At 40.1% G+C, this 27,440-nt stretch overlaps 3 protein-coding genes across 4 annotated transcripts; 1 reads left to right on the plus strand and 2 right to left on the minus strand.

The window, feature by feature from the left end:
- Positions 1–176: 176 nt before the first annotated feature.
- LOC119691022 (ubiquinone biosynthesis monooxygenase COQ6, mitochondrial) lies at positions 177–27,246 on the plus strand. Its single transcript, XM_048630089.1, has 9 exons — positions 177–501; positions 589–779; positions 1,128–1,379; positions 21,876–21,983; positions 22,316–22,486; positions 23,009–23,205; positions 25,648–25,763; positions 26,355–26,521; positions 27,116–27,246. The coding sequence occupies exons 1-9, from the start codon at positions 321–323 to the stop codon at positions 27,146–27,148; spliced, it is 1,416 nt and encodes a 471-aa protein (XP_048486046.1). The 5' UTR covers positions 177–320; the 3' UTR covers positions 27,149–27,246.
- LOC119691021 (transient receptor potential channel pyrexia) lies at positions 1,697–20,960 on the minus strand. Its single transcript, XM_038107322.2, has 14 exons — positions 20,812–20,960; positions 17,277–17,436; positions 16,791–17,001; positions 16,556–16,712; positions 16,206–16,340; positions 15,750–15,978; positions 15,349–15,594; positions 14,859–15,088; positions 14,581–14,719; positions 14,308–14,501; positions 13,972–14,128; positions 13,481–13,770; positions 13,037–13,234; positions 1,697–2,159 (listed from the first exon to the last, which is right to left on the minus strand). The coding sequence occupies exons 1-14, from the start codon at positions 20,860–20,862 to the stop codon at positions 1,770–1,772; spliced, it is 2,787 nt and encodes a 928-aa protein (XP_037963250.2). The 5' UTR covers positions 20,863–20,960; the 3' UTR covers positions 1,697–1,769.
- LOC125490549 lies at positions 5,579–11,227 on the minus strand. Of its 2 annotated transcripts, none has more exons than XM_048630087.1 (2): positions 7,243–11,227; positions 5,579–6,111 (listed from the first exon to the last, which is right to left on the minus strand). In XM_048630087.1, the coding sequence occupies exons 1-2, from the start codon at positions 11,143–11,145 to the stop codon at positions 5,944–5,946; spliced, it is 4,071 nt and encodes a 1,356-aa protein (XP_048486044.1). In that variant the 5' UTR covers positions 11,146–11,227; the 3' UTR covers positions 5,579–5,943. The 2 variants fall into 2 exon arrangements, with proteins under 2 accessions (XP_048486044.1, XP_048486045.1); XM_048630088.1 differs by having other exon boundaries at positions 5,579–6,106; positions 7,238–11,227.
- Positions 27,247–27,440: the final 194 nt, after the last annotated feature.

The raw sequence follows: 27,440 nt of genomic DNA on the forward strand, positions 1-27,440 counted from the left end.
ATGAAAGAATTTAAAAATATTTTAACATATCAGTATGGTTATGTAGTAGGTAGTAAACAAAATGTTAAATAATCTGAAAGAAACGGTTCCTTGGCTGTATGACACTGGTTTTAGTTGCACTGAAATTTTGACAGAAAAAAAACAAACCTACAAAAATTTTGTCTGTGACAAAAGTTGATGTTGTCTGCGTACAAAACAAATGTCAAAAAACCAAAATAAATACGGGATACTATTAAAATTTACATAACATTTGGCTTGAAACCACTGTATTATTGTTAAATAAGTTAATATAATCGAAACTAAATACAGTTATTTTCATCATGATGATGCTTCAAAGGAATTTACGAAGAAACTCTGTTGTGGTGACGAAAATAATCCGAACATTAGGCGCCGACCGGGGTTACAGTACTAACCAAATTAATTCCGAACAAATTAAAGGCGAATACGACATAATTATTGCCGGCGGTGGTATGGTAGGATGTACTTTAGCATGTTCTATGGGTCAGTATCCATTTTAATTGCAAAAGTATTGAAATGCTTATGATTTCACAATCAATTTTACATAACCATGTTTTGTAATAACTTCAGGCAAAAACAAAATATTCTCCAATTTGAAAGTCCTGCTTTTGGAAGGGAGTCCGGATAAACCGTTTGAACTGAAGCCTGAATACAGCAACAGGGTAGTAGCTCTCAACCAGAATACTAAAGCTCTCATGAACTCTATGAACATCTGGAGTCATGTGGAGAATATGAGACTGCAGCCTGTGAGACACATGCAGGTAAAATTTACTGTATTAATGTACATTTAAAGTACTAATAGCAAAGGAAAACATTATGATACAACCTACACCTTTGTATGTGTGATCCCAGCAGTTGCAACATAACAATGGACTGGCATTATGGAAAATGGTCCAAGATTAGGAAGGCTGTTAATGTTGAGACCTTAAGAGATAAAGAAGCAAAGATTCTATTTGAGTGAGCGTCATATTCAGGCACTAACACTGCCGCAGGATTGATCTTACTTGAATAATCTTTTACTGTCTAAGGCTGTGAAAAGTTCTATTGCTAGATTTACAAATTATTTGAGGTAACTAGAATAAATCCCTAATTCATCCTTAACTTTTCAGGTATGGGATGCCTGCTCTGATGCATTGATAACATTCAGCAGTTCTGAAATTATGGATGACGATGTTGCCTACATAGTAGAGAATGATGTTCTACTTCATGCAGTCAACACTGAGCTGAAGTCGCCGGAAGTGTCCAATGTGAATGTGGTCTACGGTGCAAAGATTGCCAACTACGAGCTGCCAAAAACTGCTAGTGACTCCAGAAGCTTAGTGAGGATGGGAAATGGAGATGTTTATTCGTGTCAGCTGTTGGTAAGTACTTTATTTCATTAATACTACCTACTAATACTAACTTACCTTAGTATTAAAATATTATACAGATATCAAAGTGTACTAAAGGGAAACTTAGCTGTAAGCATTTGCTTCCAGTCAACCTACAGGAGGTTCATGAGAAATTTCATCTACCTCTACCATATCTGTTCATCCTAAGATACTACTTAGGGCTTCCTTACATAAGCCTTAAATCATTGGATTTATTGTATGAGCCTGCAAACCTGTTTGCCAGGGGCATATAATTAGGACAAAGACTACATGACTACTTAATAATTGAAATAAACACAGAAAAAAACTTGTTTGTAGTAATCCATTGAATTTATTACAAAAATAGAAACCCCAATAAAATTATTAGTAAGATAGTAAGTATTACAATGCATCACCAATATGGAGCTTATTCTCAATAACATTTAATCTCGCATCTGTAACATCTACAAGTTTGTTCATCTTTTTCGTAAGATCTGTGAGTTGATTCTTGATATCTAGCAGACACAAGTCTTGTACTGCGCTCAAAGTTACCGGCCTGCTTCTACTCTCCCTAGAAGTAGTTCTCTTTCTACGTTCCACTTTCTGTTGGCTCTCTGACGAGTATCGGTCAAACAAGTTGCTCTTGCGTTTAACAACCAATGGTACTGTGTGCTCATCTTCACTGCAAGTCTGGATTCTGCATTCGTAGTTATTGTTTTTGCAAACACTTCTGTTGATTTCCTTCCGGCTCACCACCATCTTGTATATTGAAGCTATCAGGTCTCGCGGTATCTGAAATAATAAATCTGTTTAAATTGTATCATAAATCGGTATCTGTATAAATTGTGTAGATTTTTTTTTTTTTGTTCTCTTTCTCATCTGCCATCGACATTCTGTCTTCATCAGATTGTATGTTCATTATCCCTCGTTGTTTTGGGTGATGGTCCAGTGAACATCATCTCCTTGGTTTCTAATTCCAGCTTATCTCCACTTAGATTCTGTCACTGAGGGACAGGATGTGCCATCGCTTCAACCGTCGAGTATCCTCGGGGTCACTCATCAGTAGATCTCTCGCTAATTTGTTGGTATGTCCCTGCAACCTGTCCTGATATTTGGAGCTGTATGAGCATATTTCCTCTTTCACTGTGGGCATCCCCAGGTACTCGTGTATTTCAGCATTTCGGGTATACCAAGTAGCACCAGATATGTCCCTGAGTACTTTATTCTGAAAGCGTTGTAGGATTTCCAGGTTGGAGTTGCTTGCAGATCCCCAGAGTTGGATGCCGTAAGTCCAGATTGGCTTTATGGTGCACTTGTACACCAGCAGTTTGTTGTTGAGTGAGAGAGGCGACTGTCTTCCTATCAGCCAATTCAGCTTCTGATATTGTAGGTTAGCTTCTGTTTTTTTGGCTTTGATGTGTTCAGCCCAAGTAAGTCGTCTATCTAGTCTCAGACCAAGGTACTTCACACAATTTTTATGCGGTAGTTGTTCCCGTCCCAAGTTAACAGGGGGGCAGTCACCTTTGCGTAGGGTGAATGTGACGTGAACCGATTTTGTGGCACTGGATTTGATCCTCCATTTTTGCAGCCAGACATCAATATCGTCCAGTTGTGCTTGCAGTTTCTGTGAGGCTAGGATGGGGTCTTTATTGCTCGAGAGACATGCTGTGTCATCAGCGTAAGTTGCCATAACAACATCATCATCTTTGCAAGGCAAGTCGGCTGTGTAGATGGAGTATAGCACTGGACCGAGGACTGAACCCTGTGGGACAGATGCTTGGATCTCATATAGTTTTGAAGTAGTTTCTCCTATTTTGACTTGGAATTTCCTGCCATGTAGGTAAGATTTGAGCACCATGAAGAAGGAATTAGGTACCAGGTTTTTCATTTTAAATAGGAGACCCTTGTGCCACACCCTATCAAAGGCCTGTTGTATATCTAGGAAGGCTGCAGAGCAGTACTCTTTTTTTTCTAGGGACAGTCGTATCTTTTCCACAATGCGGTGTATTTGTTCAACAGTGGAGTGCTCTTCTCGAAATCCGAACTGATGATCAGGGATAACTTTTTCTTCATCGAGTATAGGTTTTAATCTTCGCAGGAACACCTTTTCAAACACTTTGGATAGTAATGGTAGCAGGCTTATAGGCCTGTACGAGCCAGGATCAGTGGGTGGCTTGCCATCTTTGGGGGTCATACATATCTGCGACACTTTCCATAGTTTAGGATAATATTGTATTCGAAAGACAGCATTGAATAGCATTGTCAGGAAAACTACTGGCTTTCTAGGAAGATGCTTCAGAATTTCCCCAGTTATGAGGTCAAAACCCGGTGCCTTTTTGTTGCTTAGCTTCATTATTGTTCGGTGTAGCTCGTTGGGTGTCACTAGTTTTATTGGAGGTGATAGTTGTTGGTCACTATTTATCACTTGGTCTATTTCTTTTTCAAATTCCATCATATTTGAACTGTTTGGTGTGAAAACTTGACTAAGGTGCTCTGCAAAGACATCAACTTTCTCTTGTGGTGTTTTAGCCCAAGTACCCTGCGGTGTTCTGATAGGAGGAATTGGTTGCTGTGGCCTTTTCAAGTTTTTTGTTATCTTCCACAATGAGTAGTTGTCTTTCTTTGTGGCTGAGAGTTGAGATAACTTATCTTTAAAGGTTGCATTTTGATTTTCTTCTATTATCTCCTTTAGTTCTCTGGCTGCTCTATTTAGATTCATTTTGTCTTGAGAAGATCGACTCAGTTGCCACTGCCTTCTGAGTTTTCGTTTTTCACCGATTTTTCTTCTTATTTCCAATGGTATGTTTACTGGTTTTGCTGAGAATTTGATTTCAGGTGTTGAACGCCAGGCTGCTTCTTGTATTTTATTTGTTATATAAAAAGTGGCTTCATCAATATCTTCTTCTGTTTTCAGTCTCACTTTTAGATCTACACCTTCGTTGAGATACTCTGCAAAGGCGTCCCAGTCTGTTTTATGGTTGTAGAGTGTCAATGGAGGCTCTCTATAAATTATATTTGTACTGAACGTACCTATGACAAGTGAGTGGTCAGATATTGTGTCTAGACAGGATTCCACGTCACAGTATAAATCTGAGAGACCCTTTTTTATAAAGAAATCAAGCAGGTCGGGTATTTTATTTGGATCTGTCGGCCAGTAAGTAGGTTCACCAGTGGATAAGGAAGTCAGCTTGCAGGAGTCTAAGCACCTTTTGAGTTCACGCCCTCGAGTTGTGATTAATCTTGAGCCCCAAAAGGTGTGCTTGCTGTTCCAGTCGCCGCCGCTGATAAATCTGGGGCCCAATGATTTGAAATAGCAAGCCCACATTCCCTCACTCACAGTGTGTTTGGGAGGGCAGTACACAGCGCTGACATTGATGGCTCCACTTCTACCTTCCACTGTAACAGTGGTAGCTTGTATATACTCTTCTTGGAATGTACTATGAAGGTGATGTTTTATACTGCTCCTTATTAGGACTGCTGAGCCACCTTGTGAAGTGCCTTTAGGGTGATTACTAACATAAATATTATAGCCATCCAAATTAAACTCCTTGTGGTCATTTAAGTGGGTTTCCGATATAAGCATTATGTCAATTTTATTTATTTCGAGTATTACTGATAGTTCATTTTTGCTTGACGTAAGTCCGTTTATATTGTATGTTCCAATTCTCAAGTTATTCATGGTAGTTTCTGCACAAGCGTTGTTAAAAGGTTCATAAGAATGACCATGTTGTTCAGAAGGAGTTCTATTTTTTCAGCTTGTTTATTCATTGTATTCATTAGTATTGAGTAGATATTGTTGCCGTCATCATGGTTTTGATGTATTTGGATGTTTGGCTGCGGTCTGGTAGAATCAACAGCTGGTGATGATGATGATGATAGTGGATTTGTTTCTTTAGCAGATAAACACACCGTAGCATCTCTGTAGGACATGGTAGTTGTGTTCTTGTTTTGTTCCATGGAGACAGGTACGCTGCTTCTAGATACAGTTTCCTTTACTTTGTCCGCTGTATGCTTCAAAGTGTTACGTTTGGTTTTCCTATTCATCATTTCAACATACACATTGCATCCCTTATAATTGGCCGGGTGTTCGCCTTCACATAAGGTGCACTTGGCAGGGGTGTTGTTACTCTTTGTGCATTCTGTTGTGGGTGTTAATTAGGTTGATTTTACTATGTCACTGTATTTTAAAGGTGGAGAAATGATGAGCAGCGTGCGTTCTTACTGATGGTTTATTTGCTACTAGAAAATGAACTCAACATACCGCCCCCCAAAGGGCATTTATTAAAGGCCCTTTTAAAAAAGTGATTATACAATGCTAAAGGCCTTAAATAGATAGAATTGATATGATAGATTCTTTACTTGACTGAATACATAGTTATTTACTACAATGCATTTTTATTTAAACTGAATTTTAACTCTGTGGACTGTATCTTAAAGGCTGATTAAGTAAATACTACATTTTTTAAGTAACGTTAGGTAATAAGAACATTTTAACTTAAGTATTTGATCATGCAACTTATTTCATTTAGAATTAGTTAGGTAAACAAAGCTACTGAAAATATTAAATAATTAAGTTTTAAGTGGCAGTGTCTATAGGTAAGTAACACAATTTATTCATAGGTCTTTGCACTACACTGTTACCACTCTTCACACTGTACACTCTGGTGACTCCGTCAGCGCCCGGGTGCTTGTCCACGATGCGGCCGAGACTCCATTTGCCGGGTGGCAGGTTTTCTGTTTTTATAAGTACAATTTGTCCATTCTCAAATTCCTGTACTTTCTTTAGCCATTTTGGTCTTTGTTGTAATCGTGCGAGGTATTCACTCTGCCATATTTGCCAAAAGTCTGATAGGAGTTTCTGTAGATGTTGCCAACGTGTCAGTCGACTAACCTTCACTGACTTCAGGTCTGGGTTTGGAACAGTCACAGGCGCTTCACCGATCAGGAAATGGCCTGGTGTTAGTGTTATTGTTTCAGATTCAGATTCAATTGTAGATATAGGCCGGGAGTTAAGACAGGCTTCTATCTGACACAGGAGTGTAGACATCTCTTCGAACGTGAGGTGAGAGGTCAGGATTCTTTTCATGTGGTACTTCATCGACTTGACGCCCGCCTCCCATAAGCCTCCCATATGAGGGCTATATCCAGGAATGAAATGCCATTGAGTTCCATCTTTGGCAAGTGTCTCTGCTATGTCTCCTTCAAAATCGAGTTTAGCCTCCTTCAATGCTGTTTTTAACTCCTTGTCGGCGCCGATAAAGTTTCTTCCCTGGTCACTCCATAGGTGCGAGCAGCGGCCTCGTCTTGAGATGAATCTCCTGTATGCACCTATGTATGCCTCTGATGTCAGATCTCCGACAAGTTCTAAGTGTATTGCTTTCGTGGCCATACAGATAAACAGTGCCACATATGCCTTGCTTGTTTTTGCCCCTCTGCCTCTTGACATTAGAACTTGATAAGGACCCGCGAAATCAACGCCACTATTATAGAACGGTCTGGCTGGGTTGACTCGGGCTGTCGGTAGGTCTCCCATCAGCTGGTTTCTTACTAATGCTCTCTGTTTGGCGCATATCAAGCAATTACGAATCTTCGTTTTTACTAAATTCTTTACTTTCAGAATCCAATATTTTGATCTCAGGTACTCAAGCATAAGTTGGATTCCTCCATGTAACGTTTTTGCATGTGCATCAGCGATTATTAATGTGGTAAGGTAACCTTCACTTGGTATAATGATGGGGTGTTTTCTGTCTTCTTCTATGTTTGCGTGTCTCAGTCTTCCACCCACTCTTACTATTCCTTCATTATCCATGTATGGTTTTAGTAAACTCAACTTGCTTTCCTTTTTGACTTCAAGGTTTTCTTTTAATCTGTTTATTTCTTCTTCGAAATTATTTCTTTGAACTATTTTTATGCATGCGTTTAGTGATTCATTAAGTTCCTTTGTAGTTATAGGTCTTTCTTTCAGGTTATCTTTCTTGTATCGCATGAATCTTCTGCAGTGTGTGATGACTATGAGGAGTTGTGTTAAATCTTCCATGTTTTCAAATTGTTTCTCTATGTTTTCATCTTCATTTACTATTGTTGTATTAATCTTTATCCTTTCTCTTTTTTCCAGGTTTGTTTCCAGGTATGCCGGTTTGCTGTAGATGACTTCTTTCTCTCTTAGCCACTGTGGGCCCTTCCACCATAGTTTGTGTTCCTTTAAATCTGCTATTTCAATGCCTCTCGTAGCTACATCTGCTGGATTCTCGTGAGTCTGGACATGACGCCAATTGTTATTAACATCGTCTAAGATAGTTACAACTCGATTACGCACGAAGGTGTTCCATCTTGCTGGATCTCCAGACAACCAGGACAGTACGATTGTGGAGTCTGTCCAAGCATGAACTTTACTTTCAGAAATCCTCATGGCTTCTCTTATTTGTTTCAGCATCTTTGCAAGCAGTACTGCACCGCATAGTTCCAGACGAGGGAGTGTTACTGGTTTTAGTGGTGCTACTCGAGTTTTAGCGGCTATTATGTTGGTTGTTACATTTCCTTCTTTGTCTTCTACTCTGAGATATGCTACTGCTGCATAGGCTTTGGTGGAAGCATCACAGAAACCATGTATAGATGTATGATCTCTGTTGCTTTCAGTCGTTTCGTGCCATCTCTTTACTTGTACTTGGTCCAGCTCTTGAAATTTCTCTCTAAGTTCTATCCACTCTTCTTTTGCTTCTTCGTCTACGTCTTCATCCCATCCAGTTCTTTGTAACCATAATCTTTGCATGAGTATCTTTGCAGGGATAATCGCCGGGGCAATCCATCCAAGAGGATCGAACAACTTCTGTATTTCTGCCAGGATACTTCTCTTCGTGTATGATTCAGCTGTAGCAGGTAAGTTGTTTTGATATTGAAATACATCTTCTCCCATGTTCCAGATGAGGCCTAGTGTCTTTATGATACCATCTATGCCAAATTTAATGTTGACATGAGTGCTAATCTTTGATGGTTCGAATTGTTTCAGGAAATCTACGTCATTTGAGCACCACTTCTGTAATATGAAACCTCCTTTCTGTAATATCTTCTCTATATCTTTAGCTGTTTTGATTGCGTCTTCTAGTGTTTCCTTTCCAGATACTATATCATCCATGAAACAATCTTCTTTGATTATTTTAGCTGCTTCTACGTTAATGTGGCCTTCATCTTTAGCTAGCTGAAGCAGAGTTTTAACGGCTAAGTAAGGGGCTGAAGCCGTTCCGAATGTTACTCTGTTTAATCGATAATCTTTTACAGGTTCGGTTCTACTTTTACGCCATAGGATTCTTTGATTATCTTTGTCCTCCTCTGTTATTAATATCATTCGGTACATTTTAACTGCGTCAGCGGCGAAGCAAATTTTGTGCATGCGCCATCTCATTATAATGCTTCGCATGTCTTCTTGTAGTTGTGGACCAACTAGCAGTTCATCATTCAGGGAAGTATTGTTGGTTCCCTTGCATGAGGCGTTGAATACCACTCTACATTTTGATGTTTCTTTCTCTTCCTTCATAACTGCATGATGAGGTAAGTATACAGCTGGCTTGTTGATTTCTTCTATAGGTACTTCTTCCATATGCTCCATCTCAAGATATTCTTCTATCACTTTTGTGTATTCTTCCTTTAGCTTTTCATTATTTTCGAAGCGTCTCTCTAGTTGCTTTAGACTTCTCAGAGCTATGTCTCTCGATCCATTCTGTATTGATAATCTATTCTCTGTTTTAAAAGGCAACTTCACAATGTACCTGCCATCTTCTGTTCTGGAATGATTTGATTCATATATTTCTTCACATCTTCTCTCTTCTGCGGTTAGGATCTTTTGCTCATGATCATTCAATTCCCACATTTGTTTTAGCATACTGTTTATTTCCAGATCAATCTGATGGTGCATTACTGTATATTCATCTCTGTGTTCCTCTGTAGTGATGTGCCCGAAGAGAATCCACCCAAGGCTGGTATTTTGAGCACTAGGGGTGCCTGGGGGACCCTTGATAATCTCGCCTTTCATAATTGCGGCACACACTTCTACACCCAGCAGCATGTCTACAGGTCCAGGTTGGTTGAAGCCGGGGTCAGCTAAAGCTATACCATGGATGTGTGACCAGGTGCGTTCAGAGATAACTCTCGTTGGTAATTGTGATGTTAAACGCGTAGGCATTACATAAACTTTCAATTTGAGGCTGAATTTGTTATCTTGGCTTGAAAGAACCTCAATTTGTGCTACGTGTTTTACTGTTGTCTTTGTTGTGCCGACGCCAGTGATTGTACCATTGCAGGGTATCCTCTTCAGCTTAAGTAACTGGGCGGCTCTCTCACTAATAAAACTTGCTTGTGATCCATTGTCGATTAGTGCTCTTAACATGGTGACACGTCCTGATGATTCATCTCTCACTGGTACTAGGGCTGTAGCCAGGAGCGCAGTAGACGTGTTGGTTGCTATGTTGGTTGATAGCTCTGAGACTGGTTCATTGTTGTTGTTGTTCTCGTTGGTAGCTGTATCATGGTGACATTCTACATTGTTTGGTTGATAGGTCTCATGCAGTAGCGTGTGATGACGCTTCTTACATACTCGGCAGAACATTCTGAGTCGACATCTAAAAGCTGAATGTCCTGGGGCCAAACAATTGAAACATAGTTGATTGCTTTTCACGAACTCGCATCTCTCTCTTGGTACCTTTGATATGAACTCTCTACAATGACATAAGGTGTGGTTTTCTTTGCACATTGAGCAGCATTTCTCCTTGTTGTTATAGTTATTGTTACTGTTGGTATCCGTAGAAACATGAACTTTGTATTCTCTTTCTCTGTTTTGGCTCTGTGTTATCTTCTGTCTCTGTGGTGGGTTAACTAGCTCCAGTGTTCGATATTTAGTTTCTAAGAATCTTGATAACTCCGTCCACTTAGGTAGTTCTGCGCTGTTTCCATTGAATGCTGATTGTTCCCATTCTTGATGTGACTCTGGGTCCAACTTCTGAATGACCAGAAATATGATGACTGGATCCCAAGAATCAGTTGATATGCTTAGGTTTCTCAGGCTGTTTAGACAATCATTAGTTGTATCTAACAGTGAACGAATGTTGTCAGCTGTAGGTGCAGATATCTTCCTTTGGTTAAATAATCGCTTCAACACAGAGTTGGTAATAAGTCTCATATTGTTGTATCGTTCTTGTAACAGTTTCCACGCTGGTTCGTAGTTGCATTCTACAACTTGCATGTGCTTCAGTAACGACTCTGGTTCTCCTTTGATGCTACTCTTCAAGTAGTGTAACTTTTGGACATTGCTAAGTGTAACATTGTTGTCTACTAATGATGTAAACAAATCCTTGAAGGCCGGGAACTCTTCGTAAGACCCTGTGAATGTAGGCAGCTGTATCCTTGGTAGCTTGACCTGCGACGCGTCAGCGGCCTCCATGTTGGTGCTGGCTGCGCCTGCTGACTGCCGGCTGGTGGCTGACGGCGAGCACTCGGATAATAAGTCAGTCAAATCCGCTTGTAAACCCAAGTATAATTCTTCAACTTCGTAGTACTCGTCGTTTGCAAAGTACGGGTAATTCTGTCTATTTTGTTTAGGTACTTTTCTAGTTAGGGCCAAATGTGCATTCGTAAAGTCTCGCCAATATTCTTGAATAGTTTGTAGTCTCACAGTAATGTAACCTTTCGTAAGCCTAGCCTTAGGACATTTCTTAAAGTTAACTAACACTTTCTGTAACATTGATATTTTATCTTCTAAAATTTGCAATAGTTCCTTTTCCGCTTCCATTTTGCATAAACACTATATTTACGTTTGATAGTCCAAAGTGTTAGGTAGGTATATCGCACTATTTTAATGTTCAACACGTTCACAAAGTCAATTAATTCTTATAATAGTTATTCACTTAGCGTTCATACACACTTTGATTAGGTATTTAGTTCTTTAGGTTTCGTTTTTAAGCACTGGTTAGTCCATAAGTTAACACACATTAAATTAATGTCCACACTTGCATTACTTTAATTTTATTTGAAATTAACACTTGTTTACTCGACTTCACTCGACGATAGATAAGAATTCTTTTGTTCTCGGCCGGGCTGGTTACCGGCGAATTTGTAGTAAACAACTTTGATTCGGCTCGATAACGACCATTATGTGGGTGTTAATTAGGTTGATTTTACTATGTCACTGTATTTTAAAGGTGGAGAAATGATGAGCAGCGTGCGTTCTTACTGATGGTTTATTTGCTACTAGAAAATGAACTCAACACTGTAGTTTTATGATCCTCGGCACATTTTACACATTTGTATGGCCTCATACAATTATTTTTTGTATGACCATACTTTTGGCACCTTGTACACTGAGGAATAATGGTACTTTTCCTTGGGTCTTCGATGAGTACTCGCTGGTGGAAGATATATCTTATTTCCTTTACCAGTTTGTTGTTTTCATTTTGCTCAACATTGACAATGAAGATGTTGTATGGTTCTTTAGTACCTCTCCTTCGAATGTTAACTACTTCACCTCTTACCTTGTTACCAGTATCTTCGATTGCTTTTATGATCACATCCTTTGGAGTAGTGTGATGTAGGTTTTTAATGAAGAACTTGACAGAGCGGTCTTCTTTCCTGGTGAATGTGTGCCCAATAAGCCCCTTCTCCCTAATGTGCTCAATGAGCTTTTTGTAAATGTCTGCTGTTTTAGAGGATAATATAAGCTGATTTTTTGAAACAACTTTATATGAATAGTCGTCCTGGCCTACTACTTCTTCGATGCTAATGGTTAGCTGGTTTAGGTCTTCCACACCATACAAGAATATCGGCGGAGGTTTGGAGGGTTGTTTGGGTTTCATACCAACCAAATTTGGGACAGATTTAATTGTGCTAGTGTCATCGACATGCAATGAGGAGTAGCGGTTAGTTAGTGGCACATCCTTTTCAGGAGATGGTGACTGGTTTTGTTTTTTTCTCTTGTATCTACTTTGTTGGCTAAGCACTGGCACTGTTTGCCAGTCATCTTCACTTAGTGGTGGTTGGTTTTGAGGATCAAGATTGATTTTGGTTGATAATGATAACTGGGACATTTGATTCCCAGCTGATGTTTTGGAAACCTTTCCCGTGGTCGAAACTACTGGGATTGGTGGTTTAGCAGGTTGATTCACTTGTTGTGCATTCATATTGCCGTTGTGAGGTGATTTATTATTGAAATATATAAGGATTCATCATTAAAATTTGTTGAAATTTAAATTTAGGCAAAAAAAACAATTTGAGGGTATGCAACTATTTTTTCGAAGTATGAAGAGTTGTTAGGTGAAATTATTTTCACTGATTTGGTGTTATTTCACTGTGATTTTCAAAGATAACACTTTCACAGGTGCCACTGATGTTGATTCACACTTCACAATAGATTTTAGCCACAAATTCACAATGTTTTGCATGAAACTGAAATTATTTCCTAGAGCACATTTGCTTTGGGTGACAGTTGGAGGAAGTGTGTAGATGTAGGGTATTTTACGTATCAAACCATATAGTAAATACCAGATTTGGCTTACTATTCATAGTAGCATATTCATTTTGTTGGGAAAACTCTGAGTACAGAATCTCCAGAGTTCCTTCACAATCAAAACAAAATTGGTTTCTCATTTCATCCATCATGTCCTAAACCTACAACCATTACTACTGACCCTCTTCTCCCTCGGGTCATTAGGCTTGATGTTCAGCATGCGCAGGCTGGATGCCGTCAACAGGGCTCCATACCGAAGAACTGCTACAAGCTGCTGGGGCGCGTATGACAGTAGTGAGCTGAACAGCATGCTCTCCAGATGAGCCACGAGCTGCGTCTGTCGGACGAGGCGGTCGAGCCCCGCGCTCTCTTGTAGTGCCTGGAATATTTGTAAAAACTATATCCTTTGTTAGCTTCCACTGGGGTTAGTTAAATATGCGGGCCTATCTAACATACTATAAAAAATATTGTTACATCTCGCTAACGTTAAAATTGTGTACTGTGTTGAGTTCGACAGTGGGGAACATGACCAGAAAAACGTAGGAATAGGATGGGGAACGAGGGGTATGTCGAGCAATGAGGGATTATTGATTATAATATATAAATATACCTTGAAAACCCTCACCTGAATATCACTGACAGCCAAACCGACCAGCAAGTTGGTCAATATAACCGTGACAAGCAGAACAAAGATGAGGAAAATAGCGTGCGCAGTCAGCGGGTACTGTATCTCGGAGTGGTCGTTGTAGAATATGTCCTCATACTCGAGTTCTCCGGACATCATCATGACGGTCTTGACCAGGCCTGCGGGGAGCCTGAAGGCGGTGTAGTTGCTGAATAAAACGCTGAATGCCAGCCCGAAAGCGATCAGCAGACAGCTGTACGCAATGAGGAAACTTGAGAAGTTCAACGTCACTGGAAACACAGTAAAAATTCCGTCTTTTAATGTATTAATTACGTTTGATACAGGAGACTTTTGTTAGCTATTATAATTAAACAGCCATAATGAAGATGTTCAGAATGACGAGACTATTACTGAATGTACATGGTCCTTTGGATAATACTCTGAATGTTCAGTATTCCTAAAAAATAAACATTGCATGATGTGTCACCTACCAGTCGTAAACATCTGCACATAAAGGCCGTAAGTTGGAAATCTTCCGATGATCATCATCAGCTCTAACCAACAAAAGAATATAGTAATGGCCGCCACGTCATGTTGCCATGTTGTTGTATTATTCTTCATTCCTGCTATATTGATCCCATTCGGTATCTGCAAATTTATGCATTTTTATCATTGCCAGCGGCACAAAAGAGGACTGTAAGTTCATTTCCATGGGTATTTAGTGAGGACTAAAGGCTTTCATTCTTCTTTAGGTGTAATAGTATTGGTTATTTATGGGACTTGGTCTTTCAACGTTAAGCGGTAGTAGGTAGAGGTTTTAATCTTACGGTGCACAAAAAGACTCCAATGATGATCAGCCATTGCAACCAGTTCTCCCACTGTCGCACGTAAGCTGACCAATCAAGGCACGTCTGAAATAACTCCTTGGACAGGAAACAAAGATTTAAAATGATAATCAGGTACTGAATGGGGTGCAGGTACGATGGTACGTCACATGTGAGGTTTTCGCATACGAAGATCTCTGCAACAAGAATAAATCAAATGAATATGATTAGTAATTAAAAATACTTAAATTAAGATTAAGACTGATTATTACTTACGTAGAACATAAAAGCTGTACAGCGAAATGAAAATGGCGTGATAAATGAAACTCAACACAAAGAACTTTCTAATTCTTCTCCATTTTAAGAATAGAAAAGTCTCTGCTACCGGATGTTTCAGAAAATCTTTTCGGCCGACCTGGAAAATACAAAAAACCTTATGAACTACTGAACCATAAAAAGGTGCCTAAACTAAGGGTTCTATTATGAATCGTGATCGTGGGACTTCACATCTGCACAGCAGGTTCCCTATTTGAGCTCGTTTAAAATGACCTCACCTCAACAAATGCCAGTAACAGCTCGGCCTCCCCCCGTTTCAAGCACGGCACCAGAGGGCGGAAGTCGATGGTGAACTCGCAGTCGATGTCACCCAGCTCGTGTTCGTTGACTTGTACCGCGTCGTCGAACTTGCGGATGTAGCGAGGCACCACGTCCGGGACACGACGGACTATGAAGGACAGAGCTGATACTCCGCCGTTTGTGCGTAGGGTCACGTCGCCACCGTAATCTGGGGATGAGGATAGCATCATCAGCCTCAGATAAAGAACATCCATGCTGACCCGATTACAAAACAAATTCCAAGCCTCAGTTCCAAGAAGCTTAAGCAGTTTTTGTAGGATTTCAGGTAGACAACGTCTGATTTCCTGATAGTACATGGATAATCATCATATGCCATAGCTATAAATGTGTAAATCTTTCTTGGTACGTCGTTGTAGCTACTGAAGCTTTACCAAGTCAAACAAACTGTAACAAACACATTTACCTTACCTAACAATAACAAAACACAGGCCGAAACCGCGTTGTAGGCTGCTATGTGTAGCGGTGTATATCCATAGATGTCTGGTTCGTTGGCATCAGCGCCTACCGACAGCAGTATCCGGGCCACATCGCACACTCTCGCTCCTCTGACTATGCCACTGTATAGCGGGGTTCTTCCGCCGTTGTCTTTCGCTTTCACGTTAGCTCGCCTCCCCACTAGTAGTTCCACTACTTCTATTGATTGTGCCAGTGCCGCTGAAGAGAATAAAACAATAAGGATTATGTACAGCTTTCATAATTAAGGTGGCGGAGCAGAAAAAGAATGAAATGAAATGTTTTGCTCATGTGGGGTTACTCAATCCAAAATTTAAAATGTAAAGGGCACATTAAAGTGTTAGTATGCAACCTACCCAGATGCAGTGGTGTTTGTCCCATGCAGTTTGGTCCGTCAATCGGCGCTCCGTGGTCCAGAAGTGTCTTGGCACATTCAGCGTGCCCATCCTCTGCTGCTAAATGCAATGCGGTGGACCTGTTTGGACCAAACGCTGCTCTAACATCTGCCCCTGCATCTAGAAGTAGCCTTGTACAGGAGGCTGAACCTAGTGACGCTGCCACGTGCAAAGGGGTTTCTGTAAACACCTGGAAACATCAATAATAAATCTATAAACTCCATGCTATCAATGAATCGATAAAAGAATTCTAAAGCTAAAAAGGATGTAGTATATCACGCGGTAACAGTTCTAAAAATATCCGTTCCTTCGGCCCCATTCATCTATACTTTCCACTTAGCGTGCCGTAAACACGAACAAAGCGGGGTTATGTTTATATCGGTTCATTATAACTGATTTATAGTAAACATGTTCCACCTGTGACGTGTCGGGCGAGGCGCCGGCCTCTAGCAGCGCGTGGACCACGTCTGGTGCGTCGCTTAGCACGGCGTAGTGGAGCGGGGACCGGAGTTCCACACCCGCGTTCACGTCCGCCCCGTGACGCAGCAATTCCTGGAAGAACAGAAATCCAGGATGAACTAAATATTCAAGAAATAGGAATGGTTAGCGATTATTTATTTACTACTACCGCAACTAAAGGAGTTAGGTACACCAGATAAAAATATAATGGCATCACAATTCCTGTCCAACTGGGTCCGGCCGATATTATGAATTATGATTTATTAGTTTAATGTAAAAAGTGGCAAAAATAACATAAAATAAATTACCTTAACACAAGCTAAACTCTTAGCGCTCGCAGCGCAATGCAGAGGTGTCGCTTTATTGTCTCCAGCTGCGGCCCACCGATTTGGGTCAGCTTTGTGCTCCAAAAGCAGTTTGACACATTCGTCACTTCCCACCAAACAGCTGAGATGAAGGCACGTCCTGTAATTAAATTGACATTAAAGAATCTGAGGGATCAAAGGAGGATTGGTTACCTAGTTGATTGTTTGTGTGACCTACCTGCCGGTGTCGTCGGCGGTATTGGGGTCAATTCCGAGTGTGAGGAGCTTGGCGAGCAGGGCGCTACGGCCGAGCCAGCTGGCCCAGAGGGCGGTGGTCCTGAGCCCGCGCTGGTTGGCGATGTTCAGGGTGTCTTCGTAATGTCCTGCCTCTATCAGGGCTGAGATTTCTTCCGCTTGCGGCAGCTGCAGTAGGAGCCATTGGATTTCGTCTGTTTAGATTTTAATATTCATTTTGAAATTGTACACCTGTACATTACAGCAGATGTATTGATATGCATGTGATGTAGTTACTCTTACTTTATCTCGGTTGTTAATGTTGCAATACTTATTTACATTTCTATTTTATTCAGGTCTTTCTATGTATTTTACACACAAAGCAAGTAGGTTTAAGGATTATCACAACGACGCGATGCCATAAAAAAATCCACAAATGGATTTCACTCGATTCATTAATACAATCATTTAGTTCCACATTCAAACTTACCAGTCTCCCAAATATCCCTGGTGGGCTTGACCCGTAGCCGCTCGCCCATGTCGCCGCCCTGCCCCGACTCGTCGCTCGAGATGTACCCCACCTCAGGGTCCGAGTCTTCATGCAGCTGGCCCATGTCCACGTAACACCGGCCGCTGCCCTCCCGGTACATCTACGGAGCCGCGTGATTGGTTGAGCTACATAGGTACTTGCACACTCTGGAGCTAGCTACATGGATTACCTCACTATACAAATATACTCGCCCACTTGACTGGAGTCGATGAGTGGGTTAGTGTAGTGCGTTATCCTGTGCCGGGATTTCCCAATTTGTTGGTGTAACGTGGGATTTTTACCGCATTCACTTTTTTTATTGTGGATTGTGGTGAACACTATTCAACACATTGGGATTAAAACAAACGATATGTCGTTGTCGTTGTAAAATTTTCTATTTGTTATTTATACAAACAAAATAGTGTACCCCCCATGTAGAACAACATTTTGCCAGCGCAGCTGTTACAGAATGTTAATTAAAATATATAATAAATTACCAGCGCCATTGAAGAGTCATCCCCTTATCATATTTAAAAAGAAATTGCATAAATGGCTTGTGAATCAATGTTTCTATTCCATCGAAGAGTACCTTAACTTTAATCATATTTGTATCGAATAACTAATAAAACTAACTTACATTTATAATATCGTAAATAACTGTAAATTCTAATACACCTACTTACGTTTTAATTATGTAAATAATGTTAGTTTAAGATACCTAACATTAAAATTAACATGAATTATAGTGTATAGCTTTGTGACAAATTTTTGCATGCCTTAACAGGTGAACTGTGAGGAACCTATATTATTGTAATGTAAAATCTTTAAACACCTATACTGTACCACTTTTCGTGCAAATAAAACTATTTCATTTCATTTCATATAATTTTACAACACTTGTCACAACAAAATAATATAGGCAACCTTTAAATTGTTTTCATTTATATCGGCAATTTTCGTCGACATTGCGTCTCTACTGGACTATGCGCGAGCGCTGCCAACTGCAGCGTTGACTGAACACTGAAAGCTTTCTACAGCCGATAATATTCTCACCAATTTAAACCATCCTTTATTAATTCCGACCACGCAATCCACTCCCGTTTTATTAGAAGGAAGACAGGGAAATGTTACAACATATAGTTGGAAGTTATATAAAACCAGATATAAAAGTCATCTCGGACTAGTTTATTATGGCGATTACAGTGTGTCATATAGTTATGTATCAAAGTTTTGGCTGCCGCATGCCATCTCGTCTGCGCCTACACATATTTTTTTCTCTCTTGCCCTAGTCATTTATACAAACGGTTAGTTAAACGTCAATGTCACTATTTTGGTCACATGCATTCAATTCAAATACAATAAAGTATTCAGATTTTCTTATACTTAGTTACCTAAATATCAACAGGATAGCTAAAGTCGTCGTTGCATGGGTATGTAGGTGCAGTGAAACATAATGTAGCTTTTGTGCTAAATATAAAATTATTCGCAAACAATCAAAGTAGGTAGGTAGGTGCTGGTGTTAGTACCTAAGTTTATGATTCCATCGATTGAGGAATTCCATTTTTAACGAGTTCTTATATTAGTGCATATGCAGCAAATAGGTATAACACAAGTAGGTACTTTTCAAAAATGTTTACTACGAAAATAAGTAACTGTTTCTTACGATGGGCAATGCATTTGTTTTTTTACAGTTTTGATATTTATTTTCTCTGTTGGTTGTAGAGGCAACAGGTGTAGTAGTGTAGTAGTTGGATGATAAGAGATACTTACAGAGGCTTGTGGGTAGCCTGCTGGATGAGATAGTTATGGCCAAAACAAAAGTGCATGATACTTATATGTACATAAGTACTTAGAGAAAATTCTTCTAGACTTTGCTAGCCTGTGTATTATGTATTGCAAATACACAAAAGTTACTCAATAAATCTTCCTAGACTTATCAATCCCTTATCCTAAACAGCGTCTATTTAATGCCGAATGCAACATTTAAAGTACGTAAGTAGTTATTCATAGATATTCTTGGAAATTCTTAACAAGGATAACCATACTTTGTTTATTATTTATACGTCAACGTCAATTAACTTTTGTTTATCTCTCTTACATCTGCTACTGATTGTTAACAGGTCTCTTGTAGGTAGTTTAGGTACACCATGATGAGTCCATGACCCCGTCCAGAGCTACCATGCTCTTTAAATAAAGCTAAATTATTATAAACTTATTTATTAAACGTAATTTGTACTCATTTATAATATATGGCACACAGACACATGTTTTGAATTTAGTAGTTTTTGTGAAATTGGTGAAGGTTAATTAAGGCATAATTGCCAATTTCACCATTCTCGGTTATCTAACCAACAGGGATTGATTTATAAATTAAACGTCATCTCCATCATCTTAGCATTAAGCCCACCTTTTGTGCATTTATTATATATTTGTGCAATAAAGAATTAAATAAATAAAAATAAGTATAAAATTCATGACAGATGTGTCAAAAGTTAACCATTATTCCCTGGTTATGCTCTCACAGAGAATGGTGAAATTGGCACTAAAGTCTCGCAAACCGCAAAACAGGACAAAAATATATTTTTATAGGTAGGTATTCAAAGGGCATAACTGATACAATTTACATTTACATATTTTGCAGTACTTATAGGAAAGTATAGGAAGCCAATCTCTGCAGCATTTACAATGTCGACATCGACTCTGAAGTGGGCTCTTCTGTGATTGACAGGTGTGAGATAGGTATTGCATAAAAGCTTTTTACTGATTACATAACCATAAGCCATAAATATTGATTAAATTGATATTATTGCTGGCTACTGTGTGCGGTCGTTCTCTTCGGAATACTTCGGATATTTGTACGTATGAAAGACTATTTCTGAAAATATGATATACCTACCTAAGTAACATTCCCGACACTTGAAAGTTGAACCTAAGTACCTACGTGTCCTGGCGATTATTTTTACTTTACGGCATAACATCATCATCAGTCCATAGACAAACATCCACTGTTGACGTAGACTCTACCGGATGCGCAGCTATAATCCCACTCCAGGTAATGGTATAATCATCAGCCCGTATTCGTCCACTGCTGAGCAAAGACCTCTCCCAAGAGCGCTACAACACTCTGTTCAAAACTAATCCAGCCACTACTGGTATATAATCTAAGGGCGTCGGTCAAGCGAGCTGGGGGGTGTCTATCACATTAGTTTTTACTTCTATGGTCCATCGTGTATCGTGTAAAATTTCAATGCAAAACATATCTAGAGGTCGCATTTTGACAGGTCATGAAAACCAGCAATGTTCTTTTACATTTACAAGAGAGAGTCTCTTGTAAATGTAATTAAAATTAAATTCATGTAGCTTTTTGACAATTTACAATAGGTTTAAAATGGACGTTATGTTATACGAATTTCAACTTTTTGACTGACGTAAAGAGTCGAAACTCGGTCTATGAATTTGAGGGAAGTCTTTTTAGCACAATATAAACTATACTTACAATACTCTCATTGGAGTAATCGCGGCTATTTACTCGAAACTCGTTCAACATTCTGCTGGCTTTACATCAACCAGTGAAATTAATTCTCAACCACTAATCACTTTCCAAACACCAATTTTACTTTTCTTTTTATTTATTAAGTTGCTAAAACTTGTATTTTGCACTTGCGTATAAATAACGAATATAGTGTTGAGTAAAACAAGCGTCAGTACCGCCGCCTCCTGCGCCACTGATGTTTTACTCCAGAATTTGTTCACACTCCAGATTGTCCAAATAAACTTATTGGAAACGTGTAAACACGCAACTTGCAAAGAAGGATTGCCTTGCTATTTTGGTTTGGTCCACTGGTTACTGACTTGCGGCTCAATAAATACATACTTACTTACTTCAACTCAGTTTTGTTTAAGGACACCAGCTATTTAAAATTACTTATATTTTACAATGTAGGTATTGATCTCAGGGTTTTTTTTCTAGTAGCCAATGGTCTTACTGTGACATAGGCACATTAACTTTCTTTTTCTGTACAATAATTGAAGTATATTTAAGACTTATTTGTGTGAGTATACTTACACAAATTTTAATACTTACCGAGAATTATATACGTCTTATATAGGTAGGTACTTATAAATATCTTAGCATGAGACACGCACATGTAAGCTTTACAAATGCGATCGTTTCGGCGAATTGAAATTGCAATGTGCACCTAAATGTAAACACATCACATCGGCATTCTATTGAGAGGAAACTCGTATAATTTAGCACCCTTAGATTCCATACTATTTCATTTTGATGCAGAATAAAACAAATATGTTATTCATGCCTAATTGCTACACAATGTTTATTCAACAATAATATTTCAGTCTACATTTTACACCCATTATTATGTCTTACTTTGTAACACACCATTAGAATTTTGTTTACAATTTTCGGAAACTATAAGTCAAAGCGTGGACGTGACTTTAACCGTTGTGAAATGGTCAAATGTTGGTAGACCAATTGACAAATACCTAAGTGTAAAATATAAATAAATAGTATATTTCAAATATCGTGTTATGTATTTCCAGATCGGTGCGGACGGTGCCAACTCCGCGGTGCGGCAGGCGATGGGCGTGCAGAACCTGGCGTGGAGCTACGACCAGATGGGGGTGGTGGCCACGCTCGAGCTGTCTGAGGTAATGAAGAGGTCTTGCGTTCTATACTTCATCATCAGCTCATAATCCTTGACATAGGCCTCGCTCAAGGACCGTCACAACAATCTTTCCTAGGCCTTCCTCATCCTGCCACTACCTGTCAGCGGCGGCGTTAGGCCCACTGCGTGACTTCACCTTGCAGATTTTATGAGCTACGCCTGTCGGTTACCTGAGTTCTCAAATGATAAACCGCCCGCTACCCATTCACTGTTGGACATAGATCAGCCGCAAGGAGCGTCAGAATCGGTGGCTCAATCTCCACATGTGCTCTCTTCTTTCATCACCACTAATCCAATACCCGCACACCTCCCCAGGAGACAAACAACATCACGGCGTGGCAGCGCTTCCTGCCGTCAGGCCCGGTGGCGCTACTGCCCTTGAACCCTAGCATGAGCTCGCTGGTGTGGTCCACATCGGTGGAACACGCCAAGCAGTTACTGGCGATGCCTGAAGAGCGGTTCGTGGACGCGCTCAATGATGCATTGGTGAGATTATTGTGTTTACCTGCAACTGCAAGTTAATGAAAGAAACTTGTTTAGTATACTTCCGTATAACCATACTTCCGTAGCATGGGTCTGCGGGTTCGTGTAATGAGCACATATAGGTATTTTCCTTATAGCCGCGTACAGACCAGCCCAACGAACGCCAACGAACGGGTTTCGTTGACCTTCGTTGCTGCAATCTGCCCTGTATTATGTATGATAAATATCCATCGTTGGGATAACCGTTGGTGTTCGTTGGGCGTTCGTTGGCCCGGTCTGTACGCAGCTTATGGCAGATTTTTTATCTATCTTTGTACTAGCTGTTGCCCTATGCGCTTCGCCTTAAAATGTTTTCCCGTGGGAATTCCGGGATAAAAAGTAGCCTATGTATTAGGTAATCCAGGGTGATGTAAATAGTATTTTTTTATTTTATCTTTCCAACCGTCTTGTGTCACAATAATTTACCCTCATTCATCAAATCATCTCTCCAACCTAACAACTCAATCGACCTCTCCCAAATTCCAGTGGAAGCAGTACCCGCGCTCCACACCAGTAGACGCGGCGATGTCGTGGCTCGGCGACACACTGCGACAGCTGGGCGCGTCGGGCGGCGCCGCGCGACAGCTGCCGCCGAGCGTGCGCCGCGCGCAGCGACGCGCCGCCTTCCCGCTCGCCTTCGGACACAGCACCAGATACGTGGCCACAGGGACCGCGCTTATTGGGTAACTATAGCTTTTTAAACTGAGGTTGTCTGGGCCTTTCGATAAGGGTGAAATTTTATCAGTGAGCTTACCGAACACAGTTAACTTCAATGGCTGCTATTTTCGCGTTGTTGGTTATGATCGCATAATGCAACTGTTGCTTACACTGGGTGGAATTTTATCAGTGAGCTACCCGAGGAAGGTGAATTTAACGGCTGTAATTTTTGCGTACTTAGAGACCGTCGCATTGTTCAGAATGTTGAATCCGGTAACATGAATTGATTTCGGAAAGCTCACTGATAATATTGAGCAGCAACCCGCTACATAGTGGCACTGTGAAGCGGTGGTAGTGGCGGGCGACACACTGCGACAGCTGGGCGCGTCGGGCGGCGCCGCGCGACAGCTGCCGCCGAGCGTGCGCCGCGCGCAGCGACGCGCCGCCTTCCCGCTCGCCTTCGGACACAGCACCAGATACGTGGCCACAGGGACCGCGCTTATTGGGTAACTGACGCTTTTTATAGCCTCATATGTTCATTCCACTTATAAATGATAAGGGTGGAATTCTATCAGTGAACTAGCCGAAGACAGTTCATTTAATAGCGGCTATTTTCGTATTGTTGGATGTGATCCAGAATGCAATTATTTTATTTCTTTTGATAAGGGTGGAAATTTATCAGTGAACTAACCGAAGCCATGACAATATAACGGCTGTTGGCGTTTTTGTAGGGTGATCGCATATTGCGAATGTCTGGTCGGGTAATTTGGACTGCTTTTGGAAAGCTCACTGATAAAATTCAGCAGCAACCCGCTACATAGTGTCACGCTGTAGTGGTGGTAGTGGCTGGGCGACACACTGCGCCGGCCGGGCGCGTCGGGCGGCGCCGCGCGACAGCTGCCGCCGAGCGTGCGCCGCGCGCAGCGACGCGCCGCCTTCCCGCTCGCCTTCGGACACAGCACCAGATACGTGGCCACAGGGACCGCGCTTATTGGGTAACTGAAGCTTTTTACAGACTGTCATTATGTCTGTTTTGATAACCGGTGCTTATGCCGTGTGGTGATTGGTGGGTGAAATCGCCAAAATTTGTACGTAACAAAAACGTAACAAAAGGGAAACGTTACAAAAATGTTACAAAAAGGAACTATACGGACTCGATCACACTACTATGAATAAATAAAACAATTTTTATTTAATCAGCACTACGGCGAAGCGAAAAGGAGGGTTATGATTTTGACCGGTATCTATTCAATAATTAAAACACTTTCTACTTTCGTAATTTTTGAACAAATATATTTAAAAAATATATATATCTATGAGGTTTTTTTTTTATTAATTATTTTGGTATTAGGTATCACTAGTTACGATAATTGAAATTAAACTTCTGTACAACTAATATGTTTTTGTAATTTATTAGTTTAAAAAATGTCATCACATTCTTGTCAGTCTGAATGTGCCCTTAGCTTTCCTTTTTGTAACGTTACAAAGAAAATTGTAACAAAATGGAACAAAAATTCTTACGTTCATAAGCTAAAAATATTTTAACACATGTGGATTTAGTTTTCCGAAAATTTGACTAACTGCATAGTAAACAGACTGAAATTATGATTTTACGTGCAGGAATTACTTTGTAAATACTTTCCTTTAACTTAATTTGTCGGTTGTTACAAAGGGGAACACTGAAAAGTCTTTTTTCTTCCGAGTTCACTATAACTTCGATAACGACTACAAACAAAATGGCGGAGACGCGACACTAACGCCACTTCTAAGAAAACTTTTGCTCGTGGTGATGCCAGTAAAATAATTTAGATTTAATACTATTTTATACAAAAAAATACTGTTACAAAGAGCATAACAAAGAAATATGATATTTTTATTAAGATTTAAATTTATGTAAATTTCAATAACCACTGTACAAAATATGATAAAATACAAATAATTTAATACGTTACTTATTCTACTAACATGATTTACCAAAATTTTCTATGTGAAGTTGTTATATTTTTCTCAGTTAGTAGGTTTTAGTGCAACCAAGAGAAATGGACAAAAAATGTACAAATTTTGGCGATTTCACCCTGGTAACGAAATACTGCTGCACGTTTACAAATAGGTATAGCGGCGTAACATACACATCTTTCTCGTCATATGACAGAGGCCGTGGGCGTTCAAATCCTGGAATGTACCAATATATTCGTTTCAATTAAGGATTATAAATATAATTAAGCCATTTGCTCTTACGGTAAAGGAAACCTTCGTTCATCACGAATAATGAAACGACTGCCCATGGTGCTCGAGAAAGCTCCTTTCGAACACCCCACTATTACTATCATTTACTACGGTATCTAACCATTTTTTTTTTTATTTTTTTTTATTTAACCATTTCAGTGTCCCACTGCTGGGCAAAGGCCTCCCCATGTTCACTCCACACGTCTCTATTGTCGACCATTGATAACATTTATTTGTTCCAGTGACGCGGCGCACCGCGTGCACCCGCTGGCGGGGCAGGGCGTGAACCTCGGCTTCGGGGACGTGAAGCACCTCACCGAGTTCCTGGGAGACGCGCTGTACCAGGGACTTGACGTCGGTATGTACTGGCCACAGGAAAATGTCATGAGAAAGAAGTGAATTAAGTGTAAATAAGCCAGATGGATCCATTTCTAATAACGAAAACGAAGCTCGAAATTGAACTGCGACAGTGGGGTCATCTTTTGAATTATAAAAGAACTGCTATACTTTGTAAAATATTGCATGAACCCTAGACTGTAAAATCCATAAATTTTATCTGTCATTTATTGGTTTTGTAGGTAAAATTAACTTTATTCTCCAGGCATAAGAATCTGTCAATCAATCATAGGACTCTTGCTATATTTTACAAAGTATAGTAGTTCTTCTATAATTCAAAAGATGACGCCACTATCGCCGTTTAACCTCGGGTTTCGTTTTCGTTAATCATTTCCTAACCGGCCTAACAATGCGAATGCTTGGTCCCTGAAGGGTTTCAGTTTATTTATTACTTACTTAGAGTTGGACAATACTTGCAGAAAACCTCTCTAACGGCTCATTTATGTAGTTTCTTGCTGCCGTTTTTCTCCATAGACTAAAATCCCTGTACTAATATTTAAATCATTTACAACGAATGAAACACATTTCAACACCTACTATCTCACCCCCGCAGCACACCACAGCTGGCTAGAGAAGTACGAGAGCGTCCGCCAGAAGCACAACATCCCGACGCAGCTGGCCATCGAGGCGATCCACCGCCTCTACTCCGTGGACTTACCCCCCTTCGTGCTCGTTAGGAGCCTCGGCCTCACGCTCACTAACGCGCTCAAACCTGTCAAGGTGAGTCATGTGTCTCGTCACTATTATCATAGAATAACGAGTACTAATACTGTACTTGTTATTCTATGATATTATACTTCGGCCGTTGAGAGAATGCGTTTTTGACGTTTGCTTAGGTATGTCTGGTAAGTAAAGTTGGTTTTCCTTCGCAGTCATCAAATATCTATGGGATTTCAAGTGTCAAAAACTCATTCTCTCAACGGTCATACTCTACCTACCCTGATTACACGTACCGAGTAGAGTGGCCGAGACAGTGTACTGGGCCAAGCACTCGGTCAATTGCTAGCCGTTCATTGGTCGAAGATCGGCCTACTCGGTAGGTGCAACAAAGGTGTATGCATTGACTTATTGAGGGTGCTTTTCCACCTATGATATGTGCTATGCTATGGATGCGTTTGAAATTCACCATTCATACTCATAGGTGCACAATTGCACATAGCATAGCACTGCTGAAAACGAATTTGTCTCACTCAGTCCAAGTTTGCAATGCAATCTAGATTGTATTCTTATTGTTATTATTGTATATCAGTATATCATACTAAAAGTAGTAAAATAAGTAGGTATGTGTGTAATAGAAACGTTCAATTGTTACAGAAATTAATTATGGATCATGCGGTGGCTACGTAAGGCGATACTGATTGTCCATGGATTCTCGAACCTAGCCTAACGATATATTGTAAATATGTATTTTTATTTTTGAAGTAATATAATTATAGTGAAGCTGTTACTAGTTCATTATTTACTAATTTACTAACGATTTAGGGTTAGTAGAATCATACTACTGTACTAACTATCCAGCCTTCCCTGAATCCCATTATATTAGTTAATTAGAAGTACCTATTTAACTAGAAAGGTTTTGAGTCTGTCTATTCAACAGTAGCAGGGATTTTCCAGAAACCTTTTAAGTACAGATTAGTAG

This window comes from Plutella xylostella, chromosome 25 (genome assembly GCF_932276165.1).
Source record: "Plutella xylostella chromosome 25, ilPluXylo3.1, whole genome shotgun sequence".
Lineage (NCBI taxonomy): Eukaryota > Metazoa > Arthropoda > Insecta > Lepidoptera > Plutellidae > Plutella > Plutella xylostella.

What these genes read in the sequence shown, in the direction of transcription:
- LOC119691021 (XM_038107322.2), bottom strand. Translation starts at nt 20,862, where the DNA reads ATGTTGAACGAGTTTCGAGTAAATAGCCGCGATTACTCCAATGAGAGT. An exon ending in AGAGTTTAGCTTGTGTTAAG is followed by an intron (nt 16,341 to 16,555) that starts GTAATTTATTTT and finishes CTGTTCTTCCAG; the next exon opens with GAATTGCTGCGTCACGGGGC. An exon ending in TGTTACTGGCATTTGTTGAG is followed by an intron (nt 14,720 to 14,858) that starts GTGAGGTCATTT and finishes TGTATTTTCCAG; the next exon opens with GTCGGCCGAAAAGATTTTCT.
- LOC125490549 (XM_048630087.1), bottom strand. Translation starts at nt 11,145, where the DNA reads ATGGAAGCGGAAAAGGAACTATTGCAAATTTTAGAAGATAAAATATCA. An exon ending in GAAATAATTTCGAAGAAGAA is followed by an intron (nt 6,112 to 7,242) that starts ATAAACAGATTA and finishes CAAATTGTACTT; the next exon opens with ATAAAAACAGAAAACCTGCC.
- LOC119691022 (XM_048630089.1), top strand. Translation starts at nt 321, where the DNA reads ATGATGATGCTTCAAAGGAATTTACGAAGAAACTCTGTTGTGGTGACG. An exon ending in ACAGGGACCGCGCTTATTGG is followed by an intron (nt 23,206 to 25,647) that starts GTAACTATAGCT and finishes TATTTGTTCCAG; the next exon opens with TGACGCGGCGCACCGCGTGC. An exon ending in GTACCAGGGACTTGACGTCG is followed by an intron (nt 25,764 to 26,354) that starts GTATGTACTGGC and finishes TCACCCCCGCAG; the next exon opens with CACACCACAGCTGGCTAGAG.